This window comes from Pogoniulus pusillus, chromosome 7 (assembly GCF_015220805.1).
Source record: "Pogoniulus pusillus isolate bPogPus1 chromosome 7, bPogPus1.pri, whole genome shotgun sequence".
Taxonomy (NCBI): domain Eukaryota; kingdom Metazoa; phylum Chordata; class Aves; order Piciformes; family Lybiidae; genus Pogoniulus; species Pogoniulus pusillus.
In genome coordinates this window covers 10,162,662-10,186,443 of record NC_087270.1, presented here as the reverse complement: position 1 = coordinate 10,186,443, position 23,782 = coordinate 10,162,662, and the positions used below count along the sequence as shown (strand labels likewise).

At 38.9% G+C, this 23,782-nt stretch overlaps 1 protein-coding gene across 1 annotated transcript in view; it reads right to left on the bottom strand.

Moving 5' to 3' along the window:
- CSMD1 (CUB and Sushi multiple domains 1) overlaps positions 1-23,782 on the bottom strand; it is a 1,024,926-nt gene that overhangs the window by 310,362 nt on the left and 690,782 nt on the right. Inside the window, exon 7 of the mRNA XM_064145849.1 lies at positions 20,851-20,928. Within this exon, the coding sequence (XP_064001919.1) occupies positions 20,851-20,928 (78 nt within the window). The remainder of the gene's footprint in view (positions 1-20,850; positions 20,929-23,782) is intronic.

The following is a 23,782-nucleotide window of genomic DNA, read 5'->3' as shown; positions in this document are numbered from 1 at the left end:
TACTGGCAGTAGCCATCAGCAGCAGAGTGGATAATGCTTCTGAAATCGTTCAGATGGCTTAATGGGGGAAAAAAATGGACTTGGCAGATCACTCTGTAATTGCTGTGTGGTCTTTATGAGCCTCTGCCAACAGGTGAAAACAGAAAAGAAGAAAAAAAATCAGAAGTTTATTTAACCTAGTTAGAGGAACAAATAACTGCAACTGATTGCCACAAATCTTCCTAAGCTTCCTTCTATTGTCCCCAATAGTAAATGTTCTTGGTTTGATTTGTTTTCTCTCTCCCTGCAGAAAAGTGAAGCTTTGTCCTTTCTTGTATATCCCATGGGTTCTGATGCCTAGAAACCCTGGCATGGAGGGTGAGGAGCAGAAGGACAACTGCAGAAAAGGAATAGGAGCGGTTCACATCTAGAGGTCTACAAGGGTCTGCTGGAAAACAAGCACCCTCTGCTCCTGTTGTGCAGCAAAATGGCTAAACCATGTACTTCACATCAAAATGCACAGCTCTGCCTACAGTTCTTACTCAACATGAAATGCAAAATTCTATCCTGGTTGTGTTTGGTCCCTTGATGATATACAGCCAAAGGGATAACTCAGCATACAAAGAAAAAATGTAACATTTCCCTCATAAAACCAGTACACATGGCAACCAGGGTGTGATGGTTTGGTTGTTCCCTGCCCCCCTACACTCTGGTAATCACCCAGACTAGACTCAGCCAGATGTGGAAATTGAATGAAGCTTATTAATTACAGCTTAGCACAATATACAAGCAGATATTTACAGTATATATAGTTATACACAAGGGAAAAGGCAATACAGAAACACAACAGCCCTCCCAGAAACCTGAGTCCCCAGGAGGAGCTCCCAACCACCTTTCCACCTTCTCCCACCACACTCAACCTTACCCCAGACATTGCCTTTTGACCCAAGGAAGAATGGAGGTTCGGCCAGGGGGCTTACGAAGCAAGTAGATTAATTAGAGAGGCGGAAGGTGAGGTTAGAGAGAAATGCAGCCCAAAGCCCAGGCAGTGCCCAAATGCCTTATCTATGTTTGGATTCTTGTTCTTATACATCTCAGCAAGCCTATGAGTGAAGTAGACATCACCATTGTTTCCCTTTCAAAGCCTGTGATCTAGTTCTTCTCACCAGAACATTCTAGCTAGCTTCAAACTAGCACAATTACCAAACTGAAACTGGGATCTAAAATGCCTGAAAAATTCTACCTGTTATAATGCCAGTGGTACTAGAGTGTCTGGTCCTGACATCTAGGCAAGCATCAATCTATTACTCTTTATCATACAAGCACTCCAAATCCAGACATCAGAACTAGAATCTTAGAATTAAAGTATGCTCTTTAGCTTTGTTTTGTTTTAAATACTATGAATATTTTGGAGTTTCATGAATGCAAAACCACAGCTACACATACAGATCTGAATGTCTTGCACATTAGTCCTGGAATCTTTAAAAACAAATAGCACACATTTCCATTTGATGTTTTCTAAGATAAAGGTATGTCTATATGATTTGCCCAAAATCACAGAAGATGAAACAAAGGATGGCCCAGCGGGTTGACTGCCGTCCAAACTGAACGCTTGCATAATGCTGTTAGCTTCTGGCACTAGTGGCAACAGATTTCAAAGTACCATGTGAGAACTTCTGCAATTGCATAGACTTGGGCCCTTCAGCCCATGAAAACTTAAACATACACACTCATGGAAGCAGAAAGAGCAAAAAATGTCTGTGTTGTCTTGGTTTTTGAAAACTATTTAAAAGCTGTTTTCCAGTTCTCATGTCCTATCCCTTGGGTAGGCAAAGAAGTTAAGTCTCGTGGTTTAGGATTTTTATATTCAGGTGGCAGCATCAAAATAGTATACAAAGCCTACAAAACAAATGTCTGATGCAGAACATGAATATGGCATGGCATTTGTTTCTTCAGGCTGTCACAGCCACTCACTTTATAATTCATGTTCAAAAATTAGCTTCTAGGTCCAACCACCGAAAAGCCTGAAGCTGCTTTTTTCAGTCTGCTTCTGAGGCTATTGAGTGTATTTGCTGAACAAGTTGTGAGTAGAATTTTAAACAAAAACAAAACTTACAGGCAACAGTAGCAACCCAGTTCTGAGCTACTTACAGAAATATTTTCCCCAAGCCTTAAGAAAAGTTCTGCCACTCTCACTGTGCTGCCATGGCTACCAGAAAGCAAATATGTTGCTTTAAACAAAACTAGGTTGGGTTTTTTTTTCTGTGAGCCACTCTCACACTTACCAACTAAACATACTTTATGCCTTCAAATGAGATTTTATCCATATTTCACAACAGAAGTGGTAAGTTCTGAAGATTGCAAAGAGGAAAAAAAAGATAGGTCAAGCAGACATATTCCTTAAGCATGTGCAACAAATAATAATATTGGGTTTTTTAAATTGTGAAAAAATAATATATTAATTCCACATTTTTTTTTACCACAAAAATGTACTTGGACTTGACACACAAAATTAAAAAAACCCAAATATTAAATATTTTAGGTATATTTGTAAAGGACAATAAAACAAAATCAAGCTACACAATAAATTGGCAAATACATTAAAAACAAACCAAAATAAAAACCAAGCCCCAACAACAAAATCAATTTCCTCTCCAGGTGTTTTGGGGTCCATAAATCTAGAATGAGCATTTAAAATAACATACAAACAAAAACCCTCCCAACTCAGCAATAACACCAACAGCAACCAGAACCCTGGCAGTAATAAAAAAACGTATCATGCTTTTTGATGAAACAATGAAAGAGATAAAACATTGAAAATAAACCTTAGGAAAACTCTGACCCAGGTGTTACTGTGTCTTTCCCTTCAGAGGAACATGGAAAAAAATAAATCTATATTTCATGTCTGAAAACTAAATTAACCAGAACCACTAAGTAGTAATGACTAATCACCTGTTTGTGATCCTTAATATTCAAGGATATTAAGTCTGCATTAGCTTATAATCCAGTTTTGTATGCCATAAATATAAATTTTCTGCTCTGCTCTTCCAGACACTGTGTATAGAAACATGCACTTGATAATTTCCTTTATTTCTGTGCTGGTTTTATCTGGAATAGAATTAATTTTCTTTACAGTAGCTGGTATGGGGCTATGTGTTGGATCTGTGCTGAAAACAGTGTTGGTAGTACAGAAGTAATTTTGATATTTCTGAGCAGTGCTCACACAGTTGAGGCTTTTTCTTCTTCTCACCCACCCCACCACTGAGTAGGCTGGGGGTGCACAAGCCTTGTCTGTAATATTTACATAGGCATTGCACAGCTTTTGAGTTTGAGATTTCACTACTCTAAAAGAAATGGAGAGGGTTTTTTTTTAATTACTTGTGTGTATGTCCATGTACTGAGTACATTTGGTATTTTTAACTCCCCAATAGGAAAGGAGAAACATTTAAGTTCTTTGGTCAAATACATATGTCTTAACACTGGCAGGCTCAACTGCTGCTTTTTCTATGCCTCTATGAGGCATGTACTCTTGGTTCAACATCACCCATGGCTTTAACTGAGTTATGCTTAATGGTAGTATTATGCGATATGGTTTCAGCCTAGGAATGTTGAAGCCTAGGGGCATTGAGGCATCTCCAGCAAACTGAATAGTTGCTGGCTGAGCAAGTTGTAGATGCACTGCACTGGAAAGGAAGAACTCACTAAATTTGTCAGCAGACATAAGCACGAATGGAGATGTCCAAGGATTTAGGTGTCCTTTAGCACTAAATTAAGGCAACAGCTGTGCTGCAATTTCTACAGTTTGTATGGGCCCACGAAAGACACTTTGTATGCAAAATCAACAACTTACTGCCTATGTGAAACAGTAACATTCTAATTTTAGAATGCATTGACAAAAGTAAAACAACAAACAAAACAACAACAGAACAAAGGAAACCATAAGAATATTCCAGGAAAAAACTCTTCCCAAAAAAAGCAGCTCAAATTGTTATACACACTTCCCAGTGTCTGCTCATTCTCCCTTGTCTTACATACTGTATTTATTCTTCCATGCCTATTATTATTCCCAGTTATTCATAAAACATAAAAATAGTACAGCAATCATACATCACTAAGTCCTACAAAGCAAAAGAGAAGTAAAACAGTTTTTGCAATAGCTACCTGGTCAGCATAATACTGCCTTTGCAGACAGAAATGCTAAAACTAAGCTCAGGCAGGCCAAGACAGGCCAAGACTAAGCAAATCTGATACTGTGACTATAAATAACTTTGCAAACTCATAAGAGACCAAATATAGATGTGATCATCACTTTTATTCAACTTTTCTCTCTTCCTGGTTTGGTGTTTTTTCTCCTGAACAATTACTATTGATGTGATGTGTATCTACTATTCCTAGATTAAGCATTTTAAAGTTCATCCTTTATGACAAAAAGTGAAAGAATACATTTTTAGGGTTACTGTCATGAAAGGTTATAGAGGGAATACTTCCATGGAGAGAATAACAGGGAGAAAATAAAAGAACACCCTCTACATAATATCTAATCTGTACAAATCCCATCATGAGGGATGCTTTCAAGGTTTAGATTTTTTTTATTGCTTACACTGTAGCTACACCTTGCTGTATTATGTAGTTAACTAAAGCAGTTCCAAAGGCACCTTCCATAGCACTGTGCATGGCACAGAAAATAATCCTCAAATAATTCAAATCCTGAAACCAGTTTTACTGTGTAAGCAAGGTCTTGCATCCAGACTAATTCAAGCAAGGATATTCAGCTCTAGCTTATTACCCAGGAGAGTGACTAATTTGCTTCCATTTTCAGAGTTAGCTGAGTGAGTTTAGATTTCAGCTTTAGCTGCTTTTATTCTGCTTTGTGAATAGTAGCTTTCTTGGAGAGGTTTCAAAGTTTTTATATCTTGTAAATCCACTGAGTGCAGTTATATGTATCAAAAGTCAGGTACTTGCTATCTGTGGCATACTATGATCTAATAATCTTTTACATCTCTCAGGAAAAAAAGATTTAGCACAGGCTTTTCATCTACCTAGCCAGTGAATAAATGGCAAGTGGTATGTAAGGAGAGGGTGCTGATGCTTCAGCTATCTTTTAATTGATATTGTAAGCTATGTTTGCTTTTCTTCTTTCTGATTTATTTCCTGCTGCTATTTGTCATTCTGAATTTATAACAAAGTGTCAGAGATACACAGCTGTGACAAGGCACTTATTGAATTAAAGCATCAGTGTTATTATTAATGTATTGAATATATCCACTTTTATTCAAAATCAGGTAACCCTCAACTACTTTTTGACACGTTCACCTTTAAAGTATTTAAAATCTATTTCTCATCACATATTGCAAATAAAGTAAGCTGAGATAAAGCTTTCAGGAATATAAGTCCTTGGCAATGTGCAAGGTACTTAAAAAGAAGCAAGTGAAAATTGATTTAAATTAAGGCTAATTTATAGAACATTGCTTTAATTCTGTTAATACTATTTATATAACTAGAACAATTAACCTTAAAATCAAAACATCATATGCTATAGACTCAACATTAGGAAAGCTTAACTGACTGCTACTTCAGTGCAGAAATTAGCACTGGTTAGCAGAATGATGTAAAGATTACTAGTACATATTTTTTGGGAAAATGAGCTGAAAAATATCTGAACTTATTACTTTATTCTATGTCAATAAACTCAGTAAAACAAAAGTAGGCTGCAAAAACATTCTGCCCCACGTTAGCTATCATCTCATCATGGAACACAGTACCCAAATAGTTTACATACTGCAAGCACTTACTGTAACAGGAGAATCTGGAAAATCCATGCCTCTGACTCACAGCTTCAAACCAATAATGAAACCTAACAATAAATGGGTAAATGCTAGCCCAGTCCTTCACTGAAAGAACCTCCATTTGGGGATGTATGTTTCAGGAAGGCTTAAAACTGTGTTATCAAAGACAGCAGCAAATTATTCTCATAGTTCATCACTTGAGAACACTTTTTGTCAGCTATTTTGACCTTACTGCTTTGGATTAAAAAGCATTGCTTCTGTATCTCAAAGGCTCACATCATCATTATCTTTAGTCAGAAGTACCACTGACCATGGAAAGCGAGAACACAGTGACCTTTGCTCACTGTCATACGATGATCATCATTTTCAGAATTGTCTCCCTTTAAACTCAACACCTCCAGAATACATCTTTCAGAAGAGCAGTGTACAGGTAGAAGAGATTTTATTACCCACACTGGGCTCATTTTATTTTGGTTTCTCTTCATTAATTGCCAATATACGACAGAAACAGTTCTACTCCACAGAAATGCACTAAACCTCCCACCAAGTACTGTGATTTGATGTAATTTTGAAATTACAGCACTGATGAACTTTTCTTTTAAGGTAATAAAAGGCACTGCTCAAAAGCAAAGGACAAATACAATTGATGTAGGATTAAAAAAAAAAAAGCAGGATGAAAAGACAGGGTATCTATTAATATTACCAGTCAATGGTAGATTATTTACCCTATTCATTCACTGGCTGTCAAAGAAACCCCTGTACGTACTGCCTGCACGTGACAGGACGAGAAGTGATTTTTACCAAGGAATACTCCTCTTTCAGCAGGACTCACAGTTCACATAGACCAAAACTTTTCCTGATTGCAGAAGGAGGAAAGTCATTTTTCAATTAAAATAAACTCACTATTTTCAATGATGGAACATGGTTACAAGATAAAGTATCGGAGTGCAGAGATCTTCTCAAACCTTGTCTTTCAGGGAGGCAGCTTGAGCCTGCAAGGTTTCTGGAATCATTTTTCAACAACACTGCATCCTAAAATCTGAACTGCAGGTGCTATATTACAGCCTATGGTGTTAAACTTGATGCAAGGAAGAAAAGCTATCATTCAATATATGACTTCATACGGACTGATTTATGTGTCATTATAAAAAACATATGTAATTGATAATTAGATGTTACAAGTGTATATACAGAGAGAAAGCACAACAAAACAGAACCACGTATGTTTGAAATGTTTCCTTTCCTACAATACAGAATCACAGAACCAACCAGGTTGGAAGAGACCTCCAAGATCACCCAGTCCAACCTAGCACCCAGCCCTAGCCAATCAGCTAGACCATGGCACTAAGTGCCTCAGCCAGGCTTTTCTTGAACACCTCCAGGGACGGTGACTCCACCACCTCCCTGGGCAGCCCATTCCAATGCCAATCACTCTCTCTGCCAACAACTTCCTCCTAACATCCAGCCTAGACTTCCTCTGGCACAACTTGAGACTGTGTCCCCTTCTTCTGTTGCTGGTTGCCTGGCAGAAGAGACCAACCCCCACCTGGCTACAACCTCCCTTCAGGTAGTTGTAGACAGCAATGAGGTCTGACCTGAGCCTCTTCTCCAGACTACACACCCCCAGCTCCCTCAGCCTCTCCTCACAGGGTTTGTGTTCCAGGCCTTCCACCAGCTTTGTAGCCCTTTCTTTCATTTTTCTGACTTGGAAATGTATCTTATATCTAAAATTTGACCGGAATAAAAGCAGGTACACTGCCTCATAACTGTTCTTGTTAAAGAACATAATTTTCATTTCAAAACCACCTAGAGAAACCTCTGAACTAACCTACTGGGGATAAAAGTCAATTTCTTTACCACTATCAGATAAATAATACTTTGCAGCTATATAAGCTTTCAGCAAATTAAGATAAAGAGTTATGAATTGTTTCTTCATGATTTTGATAACTGTATTCAATTACTCTTCACTCATTAATCAACCTCTCTCTGTACTGAAGGACCATCGGAATGGACTGTTCAGGGAGGTGGTGGAGTCACCGTCCCTGGAGGTGTTCAAGAAAAGCCTGGATGAGGCACTTAGTGCCATGGTCTAGTTGACTGGCTAGGGCTGGGTGCTAGGTTGGACTGGATGATCTTGGAGGTCTCTTCCAACCTGCTTGATTCTATGATTCTGTGACTGAGGCTGCACTTGTCTGCTTTGCGACAGGAGTGGTATAAACTACGAGGAGCAAGAGGCACATACTTTGTACTGGTACTGCACATATATTGTTTCATGAGGTCTCAACAGCCCTGTTTCTTTTCAGTGCAAAGTCGTTCCTTTTCTTCTGTTAAGCAGCTACAGGTAATGGTGTGCAGCCTTCTGTCTACAGGGAATTCTAAACAGCTATACAAGCATTTATGTCTTTATAGTTAAGTTTTTATGGCGTTTTTCCCCCCAGTTAAAATACTGTGAAATGGAATCTGACATGGATTTTTTTTTTCCTCCCTTTAACAACCCCACATTAAAATTCTTTAAGAATTAATTTCTGACATGTACAACTAAATTAAATGTCTGGTTTATTTATAATTATTTGAAAACTATCAGACGAAGCCAAGTGGTTACAGTATTACAGACAGGGCTACTCAACCCAGCCTGAGCCCCTCTTTCATGTGCTCTGCAACTTTCATCAATGAATTTATGGACTTTTGCTGAAGGTGAATTTTAGCTTGACCTAATTTCCAAAATTAAAGCCTTAGTCATAGGATCATAGAATCAACCAGGTTGGAAGAGACCTCCAAGATCAGCCAGTCCAACCTAGCACCCAGCCCTACCCAGTCAACTAGACCATGGCACCAAGTGCCTCATCCAGGCTTTTCTTCAACACCTCCAGGGACGGTGCCTCCACCACCTCCCTGGGCAGCCCATTCCAATGCCAATCACTCTCTCTGACAACAACTTCCTCCTAACATCCAGCCTAGACTTCCTCTGGCACAACTTGAGACTGTGTCCCCTTGTTCTATTGCTGCTTGCCTGGCAGAAGAGACCAACCCCCACCTGGCTACAGCCTCCCTTCAGGTAATAATTACTTAATCAATCAACATATTAGAATAATATCAGTGGAAAAGACATAATTTTTTTGAAACTATTTTTTCCCAGATACTCTTAGAACTCTCCAGTGTCATGCAGATTGATGCTTAGATACAGAAAACGAATTTTCCCCTAGCTCTCCAATAAATGATACTTAATTTTTTTCTGTGTGAAGAAGCATTCATATTAATCTATGTGCATATGTTATATGCATATATCCATATGCACATTGCCATTTGTACAGCTTTAAAATATTTAGAAGTATAATTATCTCTGAGTTTTCTGTGTGTTGCAGTTTACTTTACTTGATGGCATCTACCAGCATTAACGCTGATCCTGCTACTCTGCCAATCCAAGGGAATATATTACCTGCAGCAGCAGTTTACAAAGGGGAACAGAAGGTAGCTGGGGCTCGTGAGGCATCCATGAGTTTTTATCACTCAAAGAGTTTTCAGCAAGACTGAGTGTACCAATGGGCTTTACTGTACAGACTAGAGAAACACAAAAGTTTTATCTGATTGTTGAAGGAGAGCAAGTTAATGTGTGACTTCTTAATGTACACTTTAGCTTGCATAACAGCCAGTTTCCTTGACAACTCTTAAATTCCTCTCTATACAAGAAACGAAACAAAAATGAAAGAGCAAATATAAATTGTAACTGTTGTGCCTTTAACTACAGCCTACTCATGCCATTAGACAGGACTACTAACAGACAGGGAAAACACACTCAGAAATATTGGAATTAGGGCTAGGTTTTGATACAGGAAGAGCAACTGATGCCATCTACCTGTACTTGTGTAAGGCACGTGATACTGTCCTGCATGACTCAGATGGAGTTACATGGACTTGGTGAGACCACTTGGTGGATAAGGAACTGGATAAGGTCACACTCAAAGAGTTGTGATCACTGGCTTGATGCCCAGGTGGAGACAAGTGATAACTGGAGTTCCTCAGGGATCTGTACTGGGTGTAGAGTTCTTTACCGTCTTTGTCAGCAACATGCACTCATGGACACTGAGTGCACCCTCAGCAAGTTTGCTGATGACACCAATCTGTGTGGTACTGTGGAGGTGCCTGAGGGAAGGGATGCCATCCAAAAGAACCTTGACAAGTAGGCCAGTGCGAACTGCATAAGGTTCAACAAGTCAAACTGCAAAGTCCTGCAACTGGATCAGGCCAATTCCAGGCACAAATATGGCCTGGGTACAGAGTGGGTTGAGAGTAGCACTGAAATAAAGACTTGGGAGTGTTTATTTATGAGAAGTTCAACATGAGCTGGCAATGAGCTTATGCAGCCTACAAGGCAAACTGTATCCTAGGCTGCACCAAGAGGCTATCAGGTCAAGAGGAGTGATTGTTTCCCTTTAATCTGCTCTTGTGAGACCCCACCTTGAATACTGCGTCCATCATAAGAAGGACTTAGAACTGTTGGAACAAGTCCAGAGGAGAGCCACAAGGATGACTGAAGGGCTGGACCCTCTCTGCTATGAGGATAGGCTGAGGGACCTGGGGTTGTTTAGCCTGGAAAAGAGTCCAGAGAGATCTTATAGCTGTCTCCAAACATCAGAAGGGAGACTTGAGGAAAGCTGGAGAGGGACTTTTCATATGGGTGTCTAGTGACACAACTTGGGGAAATGGTGTTAAGCTGAGTGGGGGGAGGTTTAAACTAGATCTTAAGAAAAAAGTTCTTCATTATGAGAGTGGAGAGACTAAAGAAAGTTGGCCAAAGTGACTGTGGATGCTCCCTCCCTGGAGCTGCTTAAAGCCAGATTGACTGAGGCAGGGGGATTAGAGTAGATGGTCTCTGAGATCCTTCCAACTTAAGCCATCCTACGATTTTATAATTTAATCAATATCATTAATTTAATGTAATGCAAATACATTTGAGTGAAAATGGACTAAGAGATTGCTTTAAAAGTATATGGTATTAACAACAACAAGATGATCTTGTTTCTGGTTTTTTTTATGAGAGGAAGCTACTATGTTTCTCCAATATACCTATAATAACCATGCTGAGTTTGTTTTGCATTTAAAATGTATCATGAGGAAGAGGATTAAAATCTTTACTACTAGATCAGATGAAGCATTTCAGATATGTCCTAAGCAACAGATTTACAAATAGATGAATAAGGCTGGAATATTTGCATTTAATGCATAGAACCTTTAATATGGAATTCAAAATAGCTGCCACAGTACTGAAGAATTCAATAACGTAATCCAATTCCAGCTAACTGGACAGATTTGTCTTCTTTCCATGTGCCAAACATTTTTCCTTGTGAGCTTTAGTTACCTGGTGTGTAGCAGATGGGCTCTTTTTATTAGTTGCTAGAGAACATAATTTTAAGCCTGAAGTGTTAAGCTTGATGTTAGAACCAAGCGTGTCACATCCCTTTCTTTTCCTTTAACTTTCATCCAAAGAGTCTTGTTTGCTTTGTTGTTGTATATCATAACGTTTCCTACTTTTACATTTTTATCACAATAACTTCTTTATCAAAATAGACTTTTACTCTTATCTAGATTGTCTGTTATTTTCAGCTAAATACACAGTTCGTAAATCTTATCGGTGTTTATCCCATATACAACAGCAGGAGGCAGCAAAAACCTGAAGTGTTTCTGCTACAAATGTTTTTACACTGTGTTGTAGAAACTGCCAGCAATGAAGCACTCACCAGCCCCTCCTTCCCTTCACCCCTCTTCCCAATGGGATGAGGGGAAAGGTCTGGATGAGCAAAAATGATGAAAAAAGTCTTATGGACTGATAAAAAGACAGCTTAAGAGATGAAAGAGAAAAATAAAGGAGAGAGATAAAAGCCAGCAAGTGATGCAAAGACATCGCAATCAACTCCCATCACTTGCTGTCTCCCAGACAGATACCCTAGCAATGGCTAACTTGGAAAACCTACCTAATGCTATATGGTATGGAACATTGCTTTGGTCAACCTGGATTAGCTGTTCCATCTGTAATACCTCCCAAACTCTTGCCTACTTCCAGCCTATTCCCTGTGGTGGGCAAGATGAGAAAAAGCCTGAATACCCTCTAAGTGCTGCACAGCAGTAGTCACAACTCCAGGGTGTTATCAACATCGGTTTGGTCACAAACCTGAAGCACAGCACCGTGTGACAAAATCAAGATGCAATACATACAAAAAGACAAGAGGCAGCGAGAGAACAGGAACTGAACTGTTGAAAAATGGAAAATTATCTTATAGCAATCAGGGCTTAAATTCAGTGCATATTCTGTTTTCAAACAGTGAGGTGGGATACAAGCTCTGCTTCCCCAACAAGTCTCATCCTCTGCTATGAGAAAGCCTGGTTTACAGATTATCACTTCTTCTTCAGGGCTAGACCAGAAACATCCATGACTCACAAAAGGAAATCATAAAGCATAAGTGCTTGTTGTTTATGACAAAGGAGTTTATTTTAGCCTCGCCATTCCGTGCTGCTAATACATTTTCAGCCTTCTGAAAAGAAGGCCTGGTAAAAGTGAGAGATAAACACAACTTTTCAGTGTCAAAACTGTTTTCCCATGTGAATTCAAAATCATGAAGGAAAAGATGATATGGCAATAAAAAGCATCACCCTGAATAAGAATAGCATATGCCACATGAAGTATCAGCTCAGAGAAATAATACTATTTTGCTCTTGTTAATTTGATAACTCCCTGAGTTTATAGCTCCTCTAGCAGAAACACTGAGCATCAGATTTCAGTTCAAAAGCACTAAACTGGAGAAGATATGCATACATTTTTTCACACATCTCTTTTGCTTATGCAGAACTCTTCATGTGAAGAGCCTGAAGCAGAAAATATTATGACAGCGAGGTGACAGAAATTGGGTAGATCGTTACACTAGCGGAAAAAGATGAACTTAGAGATAGAATTATTTCCTGTTAGATTAAACCCATTCAGAATTGCATATGTCTTATCACCACCACGTGTACTACAATTTACACTATTCTGATACATGACAAAGTCATCTTGTCACTCTTAACTGAGATCAGATGGCTGGTGTTATACAGGCTCGTGTAAAAGCCACAGGACCACAGTTACAGTCCCTTTTTTTTTTCAGTATGCTGACACATAGCCAATTATTTTTGGATTTTAATGGACTGTTCTTTCTGTTCATATTTTTAAGCAACGATTTTCTGTTTATATTTTTGAGGGGTTTTTTTGTTGTTGTTTTGTTGTTTTTTTTTTAAGGCACAACCTGTTCTATCAACTTCATTGGAAGGACACAATGGATCTATTTCTATTTTAGTCCCTTCTTGGCTGTTTGGCACCCACTCAAAAACTATTTCAAGCTCTTCAAGGCACACTGAGGAAACTGACACACTGTTCAAGCCTTATGTAAATTCTTTGCTTTCTCATTTACAAGTGAAGGAAGGGAAGTGGACTTAAACTCTCCTGAAGCTGATAAATTAGCTATCACTTAAAAAATTTCCCCTGTTCTAAACACACCTGACACTGGCACTGTGAGGGTCTGCTCAGAAGCATTGCAGGAATAGATCTGTTCCACTGTGACAGGGTAACAACGCAGTGAGATGCTATGCCACATGGTCGAAAATATTTCACCAAAGTGTTTCACAATGCAAAGAACAAATTCTGAATAAGGAAAAGCTTAACACTTCCTATCAAACTCTGCACACATTCTCCCACAAACTAGATTAAGAAAACCAGAATCTGAGCAGTTGCTCGACACAGAGCTAGTGTTAAACTTTTACAACCACAATATTAGTCTCTGTGGAAAGTAGAAATCTCTCTGCAGGAGGTGGGCAGTCTCTGACTCTGGTTCCAAAGACTTAACAGTGAGAGTATACACACTCTGCAGCACACCTTCACTACACAGATCAGTGTCATACTGCTTGCTTTAATTATTTTGATGCATTTTATGTTCCATATGTCTGAATTTACCAACCCACAAGTTCTAAATGTCTTCATAATTTACAAACATTATTTGAATCTGCAGAGACTTCATTTTTTTCCAGCCTATTTATAGCCCACATTTGTATTTTTAACAGAGCTGTGCATGAGCACTAAGCAAATGAAACTACATAAAAGTAATATGTTTTATATTTAAAATGAATAGGTAATTTATACAGAATTGTAACTGCAACAAGCAGGTTCATTTATCTTAAGTTTTTGACTTTGAAAATAACAGAATTCAATTTCAATTCACTCTACAGTATGAACATTCGTTTTGGATAATCAGCAATGTTCTATATAACCTCCACACTGGACTTCTGAAGGGGAGACTTCAGCTTATTTAAAAAACTAGCTTGGAAAGTTCTTTGGGAAACAGCCCTTAAAAACAAAAGGGGCCAGGAAGGCCGGACCTACCTCAAGAAAACACTCTTGTGTGCTAGTTTGAGGCCAACCGGAATATTTTAGTGAGAAAAATTAGATTATAGGCACGTGAAGGGGAAGATAACAGCTGTAGATTTGCAGTCTCTTCCTGAATGTTTCAACTCTTTTGAAGCAAGCACACTTTCAGTCTTTCCTGCTGATTTTTTAATGGCATCATACTTAAGTTCTTGCCAGAGAGAGTAATTAGCCATTGGAATGGGCTGCCCAGGGAGGTGGTGCAGTCACCGTCCCTGGAGGTGTTCAAGAAAAGCCTGGCTGAGGCACTTAGTGCCATGGTCTAGATGACTGGCTAGGGCTGGGTGCTAGGTTGGACTGGATGATCTTGGAGGTCTCTTCCAGCCTGGTTGATTCTATGATAATTGTATATGAAAACTGTTTAATTTTAATCATCCATAACTCAACCAGATTACATCTCATTTTACATATTTTAGTGGATGCTTTCTTCTGGTTATTTTACAAATTATATATGCAAATGATGTATTAAATAATTGATGAAGCACCTTGTTTTGCTGATAGCTACAAGCTACACTTTCCTTCACAAATATATTTAGGCAGTAGTTCTAGTCACAGCAAGACTTTTGCATACTATTTCAAAAGATATTTAAACTCCTGCTGTGAAGATGGTTTATTTAGAAACACCAAGTATTATTTATTGACCTGACTCTTAAAGGAACTTCTACCCAGGTAAGTGGTGGAGTCCCCATCCCTGGAGGGTTTTAAAATCTGTGTGGATGTGGTGCTGAAGGGCATGGCTTAGTAGTGAACTTAGTAGTGCTGGGTTAATGGTTGGGTTTGACAGTATTAAAGATCTTCTGTAGCCTAAATGTTTCTGTCATTCTATACTAAAATGCTAGAGTGAATATCAGTAATGAACAAGGTCTTAGTAGTTGTTAGTTATTGACTGGATTGTTGTTAGTATATGACTGGATAGGGCTGGGTGCTAGGTTGGACTGGATGATCTTGGAGGTCTCTTCCAACCTGCTTGATTCTATGATTTAAAGTCGCCCTCTAGATTTTCACTGCATAGCTCTGACCCATAAAATCTGAGTTATTTAAGCTCTGTATTCCCTAACTTTGTAATTAATACATTGGTAAGTTATAAACAATCTTTTCTCTCATTTGTGGAGATGAACAATATAAATGTAAACTTGAAACCTGCTTTAATCTTCAAGGTGTGGAATTTGAAAGAATGAAAAATAGCTTTCATGACTGAAAAGGCTGGAGAGTTTATGACACAGTGCAGACATTTAGGAAGTTCCTAATTGGGCACTGTCCTGATAGGGTGTAAATCCTGCCAGGCCAATTTAAGCCTTGCTCTCTTCCTGTTGCAGGTCCAGGAGCAGATAAACAAACAATGAAGGGTTTGGCCCTGCAAAGCCTTGAGGGCTAGGGGCTCAGCACCAAGTGTCAAATGTCTTGTGCTGCCCCTCAACATGCCTGAGTGGTCACACGAGGCACAAAGCTTTGAATGTATTGGCCAGAACAATGATGCTAGTGCCCATTGGCCGGTTTCATTTTCAAACTGGTGTTTTTAATGGGGGGTGATTTAGAAACACTGCCTTTGTGCACTGAGCCTTCCTGCACTGAGCCCTCACCAGGAGCGGCATCTCATTTGCAACTTGTGGCCAGGTGTTTGCAGCTTGCACCAGCTCAGCAGTGGCAACTCAGTTCTTCTCTCATTCCCTCTAACTGGAATATTTTGTATTTTACCCCAGGGTCATTATTGTGAGTTTTGGAAGTGTTTGTACAGGAGACTTGCTCAGGGACCCAAGTGTTGTGAGTACACATGCTGGAGTTAATGCTAAGACTCCATAAACATAGTTAGAATTTTCCTGTTTTCACATTCCTATTTTTCCAAGTTCTGATTGTTTAAACTGTGTTTATAAATACCCTCTGTACAACTACTTCCTGTCATAGAATCACAGAATCAACCAGGTTGGAAGAGAACTCCAAGATCATCCAGTCCAACCTAGCACCCAGCCCTAGCCAGTCAACTAGACCATGGCACTAAGTGCTTCATCCAGGCTTTTCCTGAACACCTCCAGGGACGGTGACTCCACCACCTCCCTGGGCAGCCCATTCCAATGCCAATCACTCTCCCTGCCAACAACTTCCTCCTAATATCCAGCCTAGACTTCCCCCAGCACAACTTAAGACTGTATCCCCTTCTTGGTCTTCTTAGGGAAATATTCTTTCATTAACTGAAAAGCAGAACTTTTGCTAGTCACCATTTTGTTCCTATCAAAGCAAATTAATCAGTAGACAAATGTCAAGAAGACAAAATTGCCAACTTATTTAAAACATGAGAAATATATTGGTAAGTAATAAAAGTCCATTAATGTATTTTAAACTTTCCATTTCTATGTACTAAGCCATTTTTGTCATTTACCCAATAACAAAATAAATAATGGCTGCTGTCATTCCTTCTTTCTTACATAAAATTAGCAATGTAATCCTGGTTTGGTTTTAATCAACAATGGATGCCATTAATTCACTTTAATGTGCTGCAACCAATCAATTCTTCATCTGTAACCTCATTTGTTCTTTGGCTGTGTATGGTAGAAATCACTGTCTTAAAATAGCTCCTTTTATCATCTCTATGGTGAAGAACTGTGTAGATGAACTCTTTAAGCTTTCAAAGGATGTATTAATCTCACTCATGACAAAGTCATGCTCTTCGAACCATTTAACAAGGGTTTTTCGGGTACTCTGAAATACATTTTCAAATAACATTGCAGAAGCCTGAAATTGCTTTAGTGAAGTTAGGGGGTTTGAGTAAAACCTACACATCTCTCCTTTTGTAAAACATGGTAGTTCACATCCTGAACACTGCAAAGTAATGTCAAGTCACTGGATACTCAGTAACTACTATAAACTGTCAACCTGGTGCAATATGGATGCCACAGTTTTTTTTAAGAATCACTCATCCTTCATTCATTCATCTCTGTTGCTGTTCCAGAATGTGCATGTTCTTAGCAGCTTGCTTTCTTGTGTGTCTTAAGCCATTATCTACACTGCATTTTGGCAAGAGTGAACTGGAAATCATCTCTCTTGGGCACTCCATTCTTGCTGCTGTCTTCCCCTCCTTATTGAACTTGCAGATTTGCATGCACACGTCATCCTTGTAAGTACTGCCTTTTTTTACCTCATATGATGGCTCTTGCCTCACAGAACTTCCCTAGCATTTACTATGAGGTTGCAGTAATATTGTGCTTGTACTCCTACTGCTGAAGAGGTCTGGAAGTGGGAGGCTGCCTTGCAACTGCAGCACTAGTGCTAGAGCATTTGAGTCTGCTAGGGCTGTTTGCGCTCCTGACCTTTCTCTGTCCCTGGGCTGCTGCAGGCCACACAGAGGCCAAAGATTTACAGAGATGCTGAGCAGCAAGTCTGCAGTTACAGCCCTGCCTTCCCAATTTTCTGCACACTAGTGCCATGAGGAGATCAAGACCTACACTCGTTATCCTTTGCATGTGAAGTGACCAGCAGTAACTCCCTGGGGTGCATCAGGCACTAGATTTGAAAAGATGTCTTAAAGGGTCTTGTCTAGAAATGAGGGTTTTTTTAAGGACCATGGCTGCCTGACGATGGTCTGTCCTCATGGACCACTTCATAACTCCTTTTTTGGATTTACAGGATGCTCCTTGTACAATTTCTCCACTGCAGAGGTAATGCCCAGATGTTTAGAGGTTCTAAGCACACTGTGACAGTTTCTGGGCAGGATTACTCCATGAAAATCTATTTGCACAGGAGCCAGCAACTAAAACTGTACTTTTATCTACTCAGTTACAATGCCAACTCTATCCATAGTAGTTTTAGGAAAAGGCCATAATTATTATGGATACAGAGTCTGCAGGCTTATTCTATGTTGCAATGAGAGTGAGTGATGATAACATGATGGATCAAGGAACTTCTTCTGGGAATGTACCATGTGTAACAGAATGACTAAGTAAGGGAGCAAAAGAGAGTAGGCTGAGCCTTCAACTAAACAGATGGACACCAGAACCAGATTAATTGGATTTGCTTCCCCTAAGCAGATTCATAAACTAAAACTCTTTCCTTGCTCCTCTGAGAGATCAGCTTCAGACGACCAAAGGGAAATGTGCTTAGCACTGGATTTGGGCAGTGTTTGTGGTAGCTCAAGCACTAATTAGGACTGACTGGGAAAAAGTAACCATCAGAACTGCGTTTGTCTTTACTTCCTTTCAGTTCACTCTTGAAAAACTTTGCCAAATGGAAAGTTCAGATGAGCAAGGACCATATTTTAGCTCAACTGTCTTCCCCATCCTTTTTCCATTTCCATGCATAAATTAATCACAATTCAACTGCATCTGGCTCACTGCTAAAGGGTGCTAGCTGGCAGCAGTATCCTGACAATCAACTAATTTGATATGTTTCCTTCAGGTGTATCAAAGACACAAGCACAAGAAAAGAAAAACCAAACAAGAACAAGCAAACAAAGCCACCCCCACCCTCCCAAATAAATATTCTGTTCTTTCCCTGGGGACTGATACATGTATAATGTTGTTGGGTTTTTTTTTCCCCTCCAGTCAATCTAGCAAGGCATGTAAGCCATAAGGATGGCAGAGCAGTTGAAAGCAAGCATTCATGAACCTAGGCAGGTCCAGGAGGAGAGGAGAGAGATATGACTGTACATGACTGAAATATTGCTCTACATTCCCCAAGGAATTATCAGTACACTGGTAACATTTTCTGCCTAAATCCTAACAGAGTTGTGCCACTGTGAAATGTTTTCTGCAGCTGCTTTCAGGTTGTATTTGCAGGGAAGAGCTGTGGGAAAGCTTCAAATCTTGGGGTTTGCAGGGCCTGCTCTCCCAGTATTTGCCATGCCAGTATTCACTTTGCACCTACCCCACATAAACTGAAATGCAGAAGTAAACGTGCTGTTTTACAGAGGGAGAATACTAAAAAGACTGAACATACAAAAATGGGGAAAGGTGTTAGCCTTTAATTCACTTTTCAGAGATTCCCTAAATGGCATGAAATGGTAATTTCCATCCTTATTAGCTCTCTAAAGGTGAACTCCCAATTACTTTTTTTCCTAATCCACATAATTACTAGCAAAAAAAAAAAAACAGAAAGTTTAAATACTAGAGGCTTACATCAGAAAGAGCAGAAAAATATGTTTGAATCCATCTGTTTGTATTTTGATCTCATTTTTGAAAGCCTCATATATATGAAAATAATGTAATAATAATAATGCATTTCTTCGGTTTATATTGAAATGTCAGACACGATAATAGAACTTCACAAGTCAAAACACAAAGAAAAAAAGACAGACAAAATATACTGCACTGGAAGTAAACAGCAGACTGCCTTACAATTTCCTCCATAGCCTGTCTTACTTCCAGTCTGTAATTATATGTGGTGTTTGACAGCCATATGCTTTGAGAGTGGAAGCACAAACCACGCAGCTCCCAGAACCAACTTAGAAATAATTCAATAATCACCCATTCAGACACAAACACCAAAGAGAAACACCAAACTTCTTCTGCAACACCTTGCCTAAAGTTTCTTTTGAGTGCCAGCCCACTGGTGCGCAGTATTTAAAGCAGAATATTTTCATGTCTCTTTTGTTCCAGTGAACACATCAAAACACTCACTTTGCATTACAGAATGCTCAGCAGAAACACAGACTAAATCATCTCCCCTAGACATTAGCCTTCAAGACACTCATTCTCTCTGTTTGCAGAATAGCATACAATGAGGCAAACACGGTCTAGGTTTCACTCCACTGAGTTCAGTATCATTACATGAAGAATTAATTTGTCCAAGTACATCTTAGTCATTATACAAGCACTTTTAATGAGTTGTTAGTGAACACTAGCTTATCCTCTGGGTTTTGGTTTGTTTTTTTTCAGCTAAGGGACTCTTTGCTTTCCAAAATATAAAATTATCTTTTAACTTTTCTTTTTTCCAAGATTGGCCTGATTAATGGAGAAAGATCTCTCAGGATACTACTACTCAGATTGTCAGTTGTTCAGGGAAAATGATGCTCAAAATACATAACAGTCTCATAGTCTTAGAGATAGCATCTTGATTTTCCACTATGTATGTGGAAAGGTGTAGAGGGATTAAACAGATGCCATTCCCAAGTGCATTAAGCATGCAATGAAGAAAATTAAATGCTTCAATCTCCATTGTCTTGAGAAGTTGGGAATTACAGCAGTTCTTATCCCCTGGTGTGCTATATCATAGGATCTGAAAGAGGCAGTCACTAGGATACAATATAGCAAGGAGAAGGAAGAATTAGAACTGTGATATTAACCAGCTAAAAAGAAGAAAAAAGAGAAAGTAAAAACGTAGATTCAGAGAATGCTGATGCCTTCACTCGCTGAACTGATAACGTCTATATGGCACTGCTCTGCCTGCATTTGCTCACTTACCTTGCATCTCTGGATTCCAAATATCCTGATATGTAATTCGGTTTTTTTAGTACCTGTATTTTTATGAAATTACAACATTGTATTCTGCTTTCTACAGCCTCAGTAATACCAGAATTCTAATTCAGTGACTACTGAAAGCAAAATAAACATGTTATGACCACTGCTTCCCAATATGTCTCTCTTTGATTTGCATATTTAATAGGATTTCAGAAGTTATTTGCAGTCACTAAAGATAATGGCATAAACAACTTACAGACTGAATGTTTGTGGTTACTATCTTTGCTGGGCAACATCTTGACTCCTCTTGATTTCAGTTCGATTGCTTTTTTCACTGAGAAAAGAAGCAGACAAAAAAAACATCATTCATTATTAAACCTTTTAGAAAGGCCATAAAGCAGGCAAATCATATATTATACTAATATAAAGCTACACAAGAGTCCCAGAAGCAGACTGAAACACTTGCAGTTTCTGTGATAATCCAAACACTACTTGCACAAATACAGACATTTATCATGTCTCATAAGATGTAGTTTTTAAGCAAACATTACCAGCATTTGCAATACATTGAATCCAAGTTTCCTTAGGGTCTAATAAAAGAAAAACCTGTCCTAATTACATGCATTAGTTTCCTATATTTGCCACTTGATACAGCAATATCTTAAACAACAGAAAACCTTCTTTCTTACACAAAATGTATAGTACATTACCTGCACATATCTGAGGATTGCAAGCATTAAGTGCAGTATTCACATCTGCTTTTATTTGATGCACTCTTCGTTTTGTGAGAAAGAACAGATGCATAAGAGGTTTAATATCTGTTTTATTTGTTTATCCAGCTGAGTGACTCATAAACTCCCAGCCTATTCCTACTAAGTAGTTAGCCCACCATAGGAGGGATCAGGAGCTAAGCAAGAAGACACATGAGAAGAAACTAGTGTAGTTATGCATTGATGGACACATGTGGTATAATTTTAATTGTAATGGTAGGAGAAAATGGTAAAAGCATAGGACACATTCACAGGAAATTAATTGGCTCTGTGGCTTGGGATCAACTTGATCAACTGAAAAGAAAATCAGATGCACAAAATAATTGTGACATAAGCCTGCACAAGTAAAAACTATTGAGGAAAAAAAGAAAAACAAACAAACAAAGTGAAACAAACTAAACCAAAACCCAATAGTAAAATAGATGATGATTGACTTTGTGTATCATAATGCTAATAAAACATCCTGAGGCCTCTCAGTAACAAACCAATTACAAACAGCAATAGCCACAAAATTAACCAGGCTGGAAAAGACCTGAGATCATCAAGTCCGACCTATCACCTAACCCTTCCAATTAATTAAACCATGGCACTAAATGCCTCATACAGGCTTTTCTTGAACACCTCCAGGAACAGCAACTCCACCACCTCCCTGGGCAGCCCATTCCAGTGGGCAATCACTCTTTCTGTGGAGAATTTCTTCCTAAAGTCCAGCCTAAACCTGCCCTGGTGCAGTTTCATAGAATCAGCCAGGTTGGAAGAGACCATCCAGTGTAATCCATCCAACCAAGATCATCCAGTTCAGCCCTATCCAACCAACCAGACCACAGCAGTAAGTGCCTCATCTAGTCCCCTCCCAAACACCTCCAGGGACAGTGACTCCACCACCTCCCCGGGCACCCCATCCCAATGGCAAATCACTCTCTTTGGGAAGAAACCCCTCCTAAACATATAAGACCCCATCTTTTCGAGTGAAGCAGTAGTGTTTTCATACCTCAAAACAGTTTCTTCAAGCATGCTAACTATTCAAACGTGTAAGCAGACACAAACCTGTTTTTACAGTTTCAGCAGTAATCACTTTATTTCTGCTAACCACTTGAAAGCTGACAGCTGCAACAGCTAGCTGTCTCCATTCAAACTGCACAAGCTATCAAAAAACCCCAAACATTCATTATTTTCTACACATTAGTTTAAAAACTGGCAATACCTTCTAGCCCAGCAAGGGTTCAAAAGATGAATAAAGTATTTGTTCATTACTATGAGATCAGCTGAAACTGAAACTGTTTCCTTGTCCATAGTTTTTTCTTTTCCTAGTGTTTGCAGGGGTGAATAGCTCTAAAATATAGCCTAGACACAAACAGCATCAAAAATTAAACACAAACATTTTAAAAATAGCATAATAAAATGCTTAAAAACATTAAAGACCACAAGAAATTGCACCTCACATTATGTAAATTGCTACAACAGATTTTCAGTTATACTTCTTTGTCAAGCTATAAGATAAATGTTATGATCATTACATCATACATTGATCTGTATCAAATTATTTCTAAGAAGTGACGTGGTAAGAAAGGCAAATCAGCAAGTCTTAAATATGACATTAAAAATCATTATTTCATTGTGTTTGGTTTTACACTGGACTCTGCCTGCTTGACATCCTCTGAGTGAAGCAGGCTTCTCTCAAGCGTTGAAATAGGATTAGCACTGCAGAAAGGACTTTTTGTGCTGTGTACACTGCAAGTGCAGACATTTATGTCTAAGCCTGGAAAACAGGTGTTCAAATGATGAAAGATGATTGAAACACAATTGTAGCTGCTTGGGATGGAATGGATTTCATGGAAGTGTGGTGTTTTGTTTCCTCCTACGACAGGAGTACATTACATGGAGACACCAATGCAGACAATAAGGCTAATATCCCCAAGGACTTCTAGAAGAGTAAACATCATGGATATGATTTTGTTAGGATTACTTTTCAGTCTTAAGCACTAAAATTGCAAGTGGCACCTTATGTTCTGTTTTCTTAGGCTGTCAAAACTATTCCATAGCTAATGGAAAATGAACAGTACAACATTGAAAATTAATATTTGAGATATTGTCTGGAGTTGTGACCCCTCCACCAGCATGAAGTCTGCATCATGTAAAACATATGAGCAGCCCTTGGAGGATTCAAAACTCACACTGCTTACATCTGTGGTTGAGAAGTAAAACCATTGAGTTATTTATCTTATAGCAGACAAAGAAAAGAACTGATATTCTCCTTTTTGTCCCATGACCCTATCTTAGGGTGAAAGTGGCAATCATCACTCAAATGCCTTGCAGGAGTTCACTTTTGAAGGTATTTTTAGACCTATTTGAACCATGTTTCTCAGTAATGGGGAAAAATGATACCCATCAGTTTTATTTGAACTACACTGGACATAA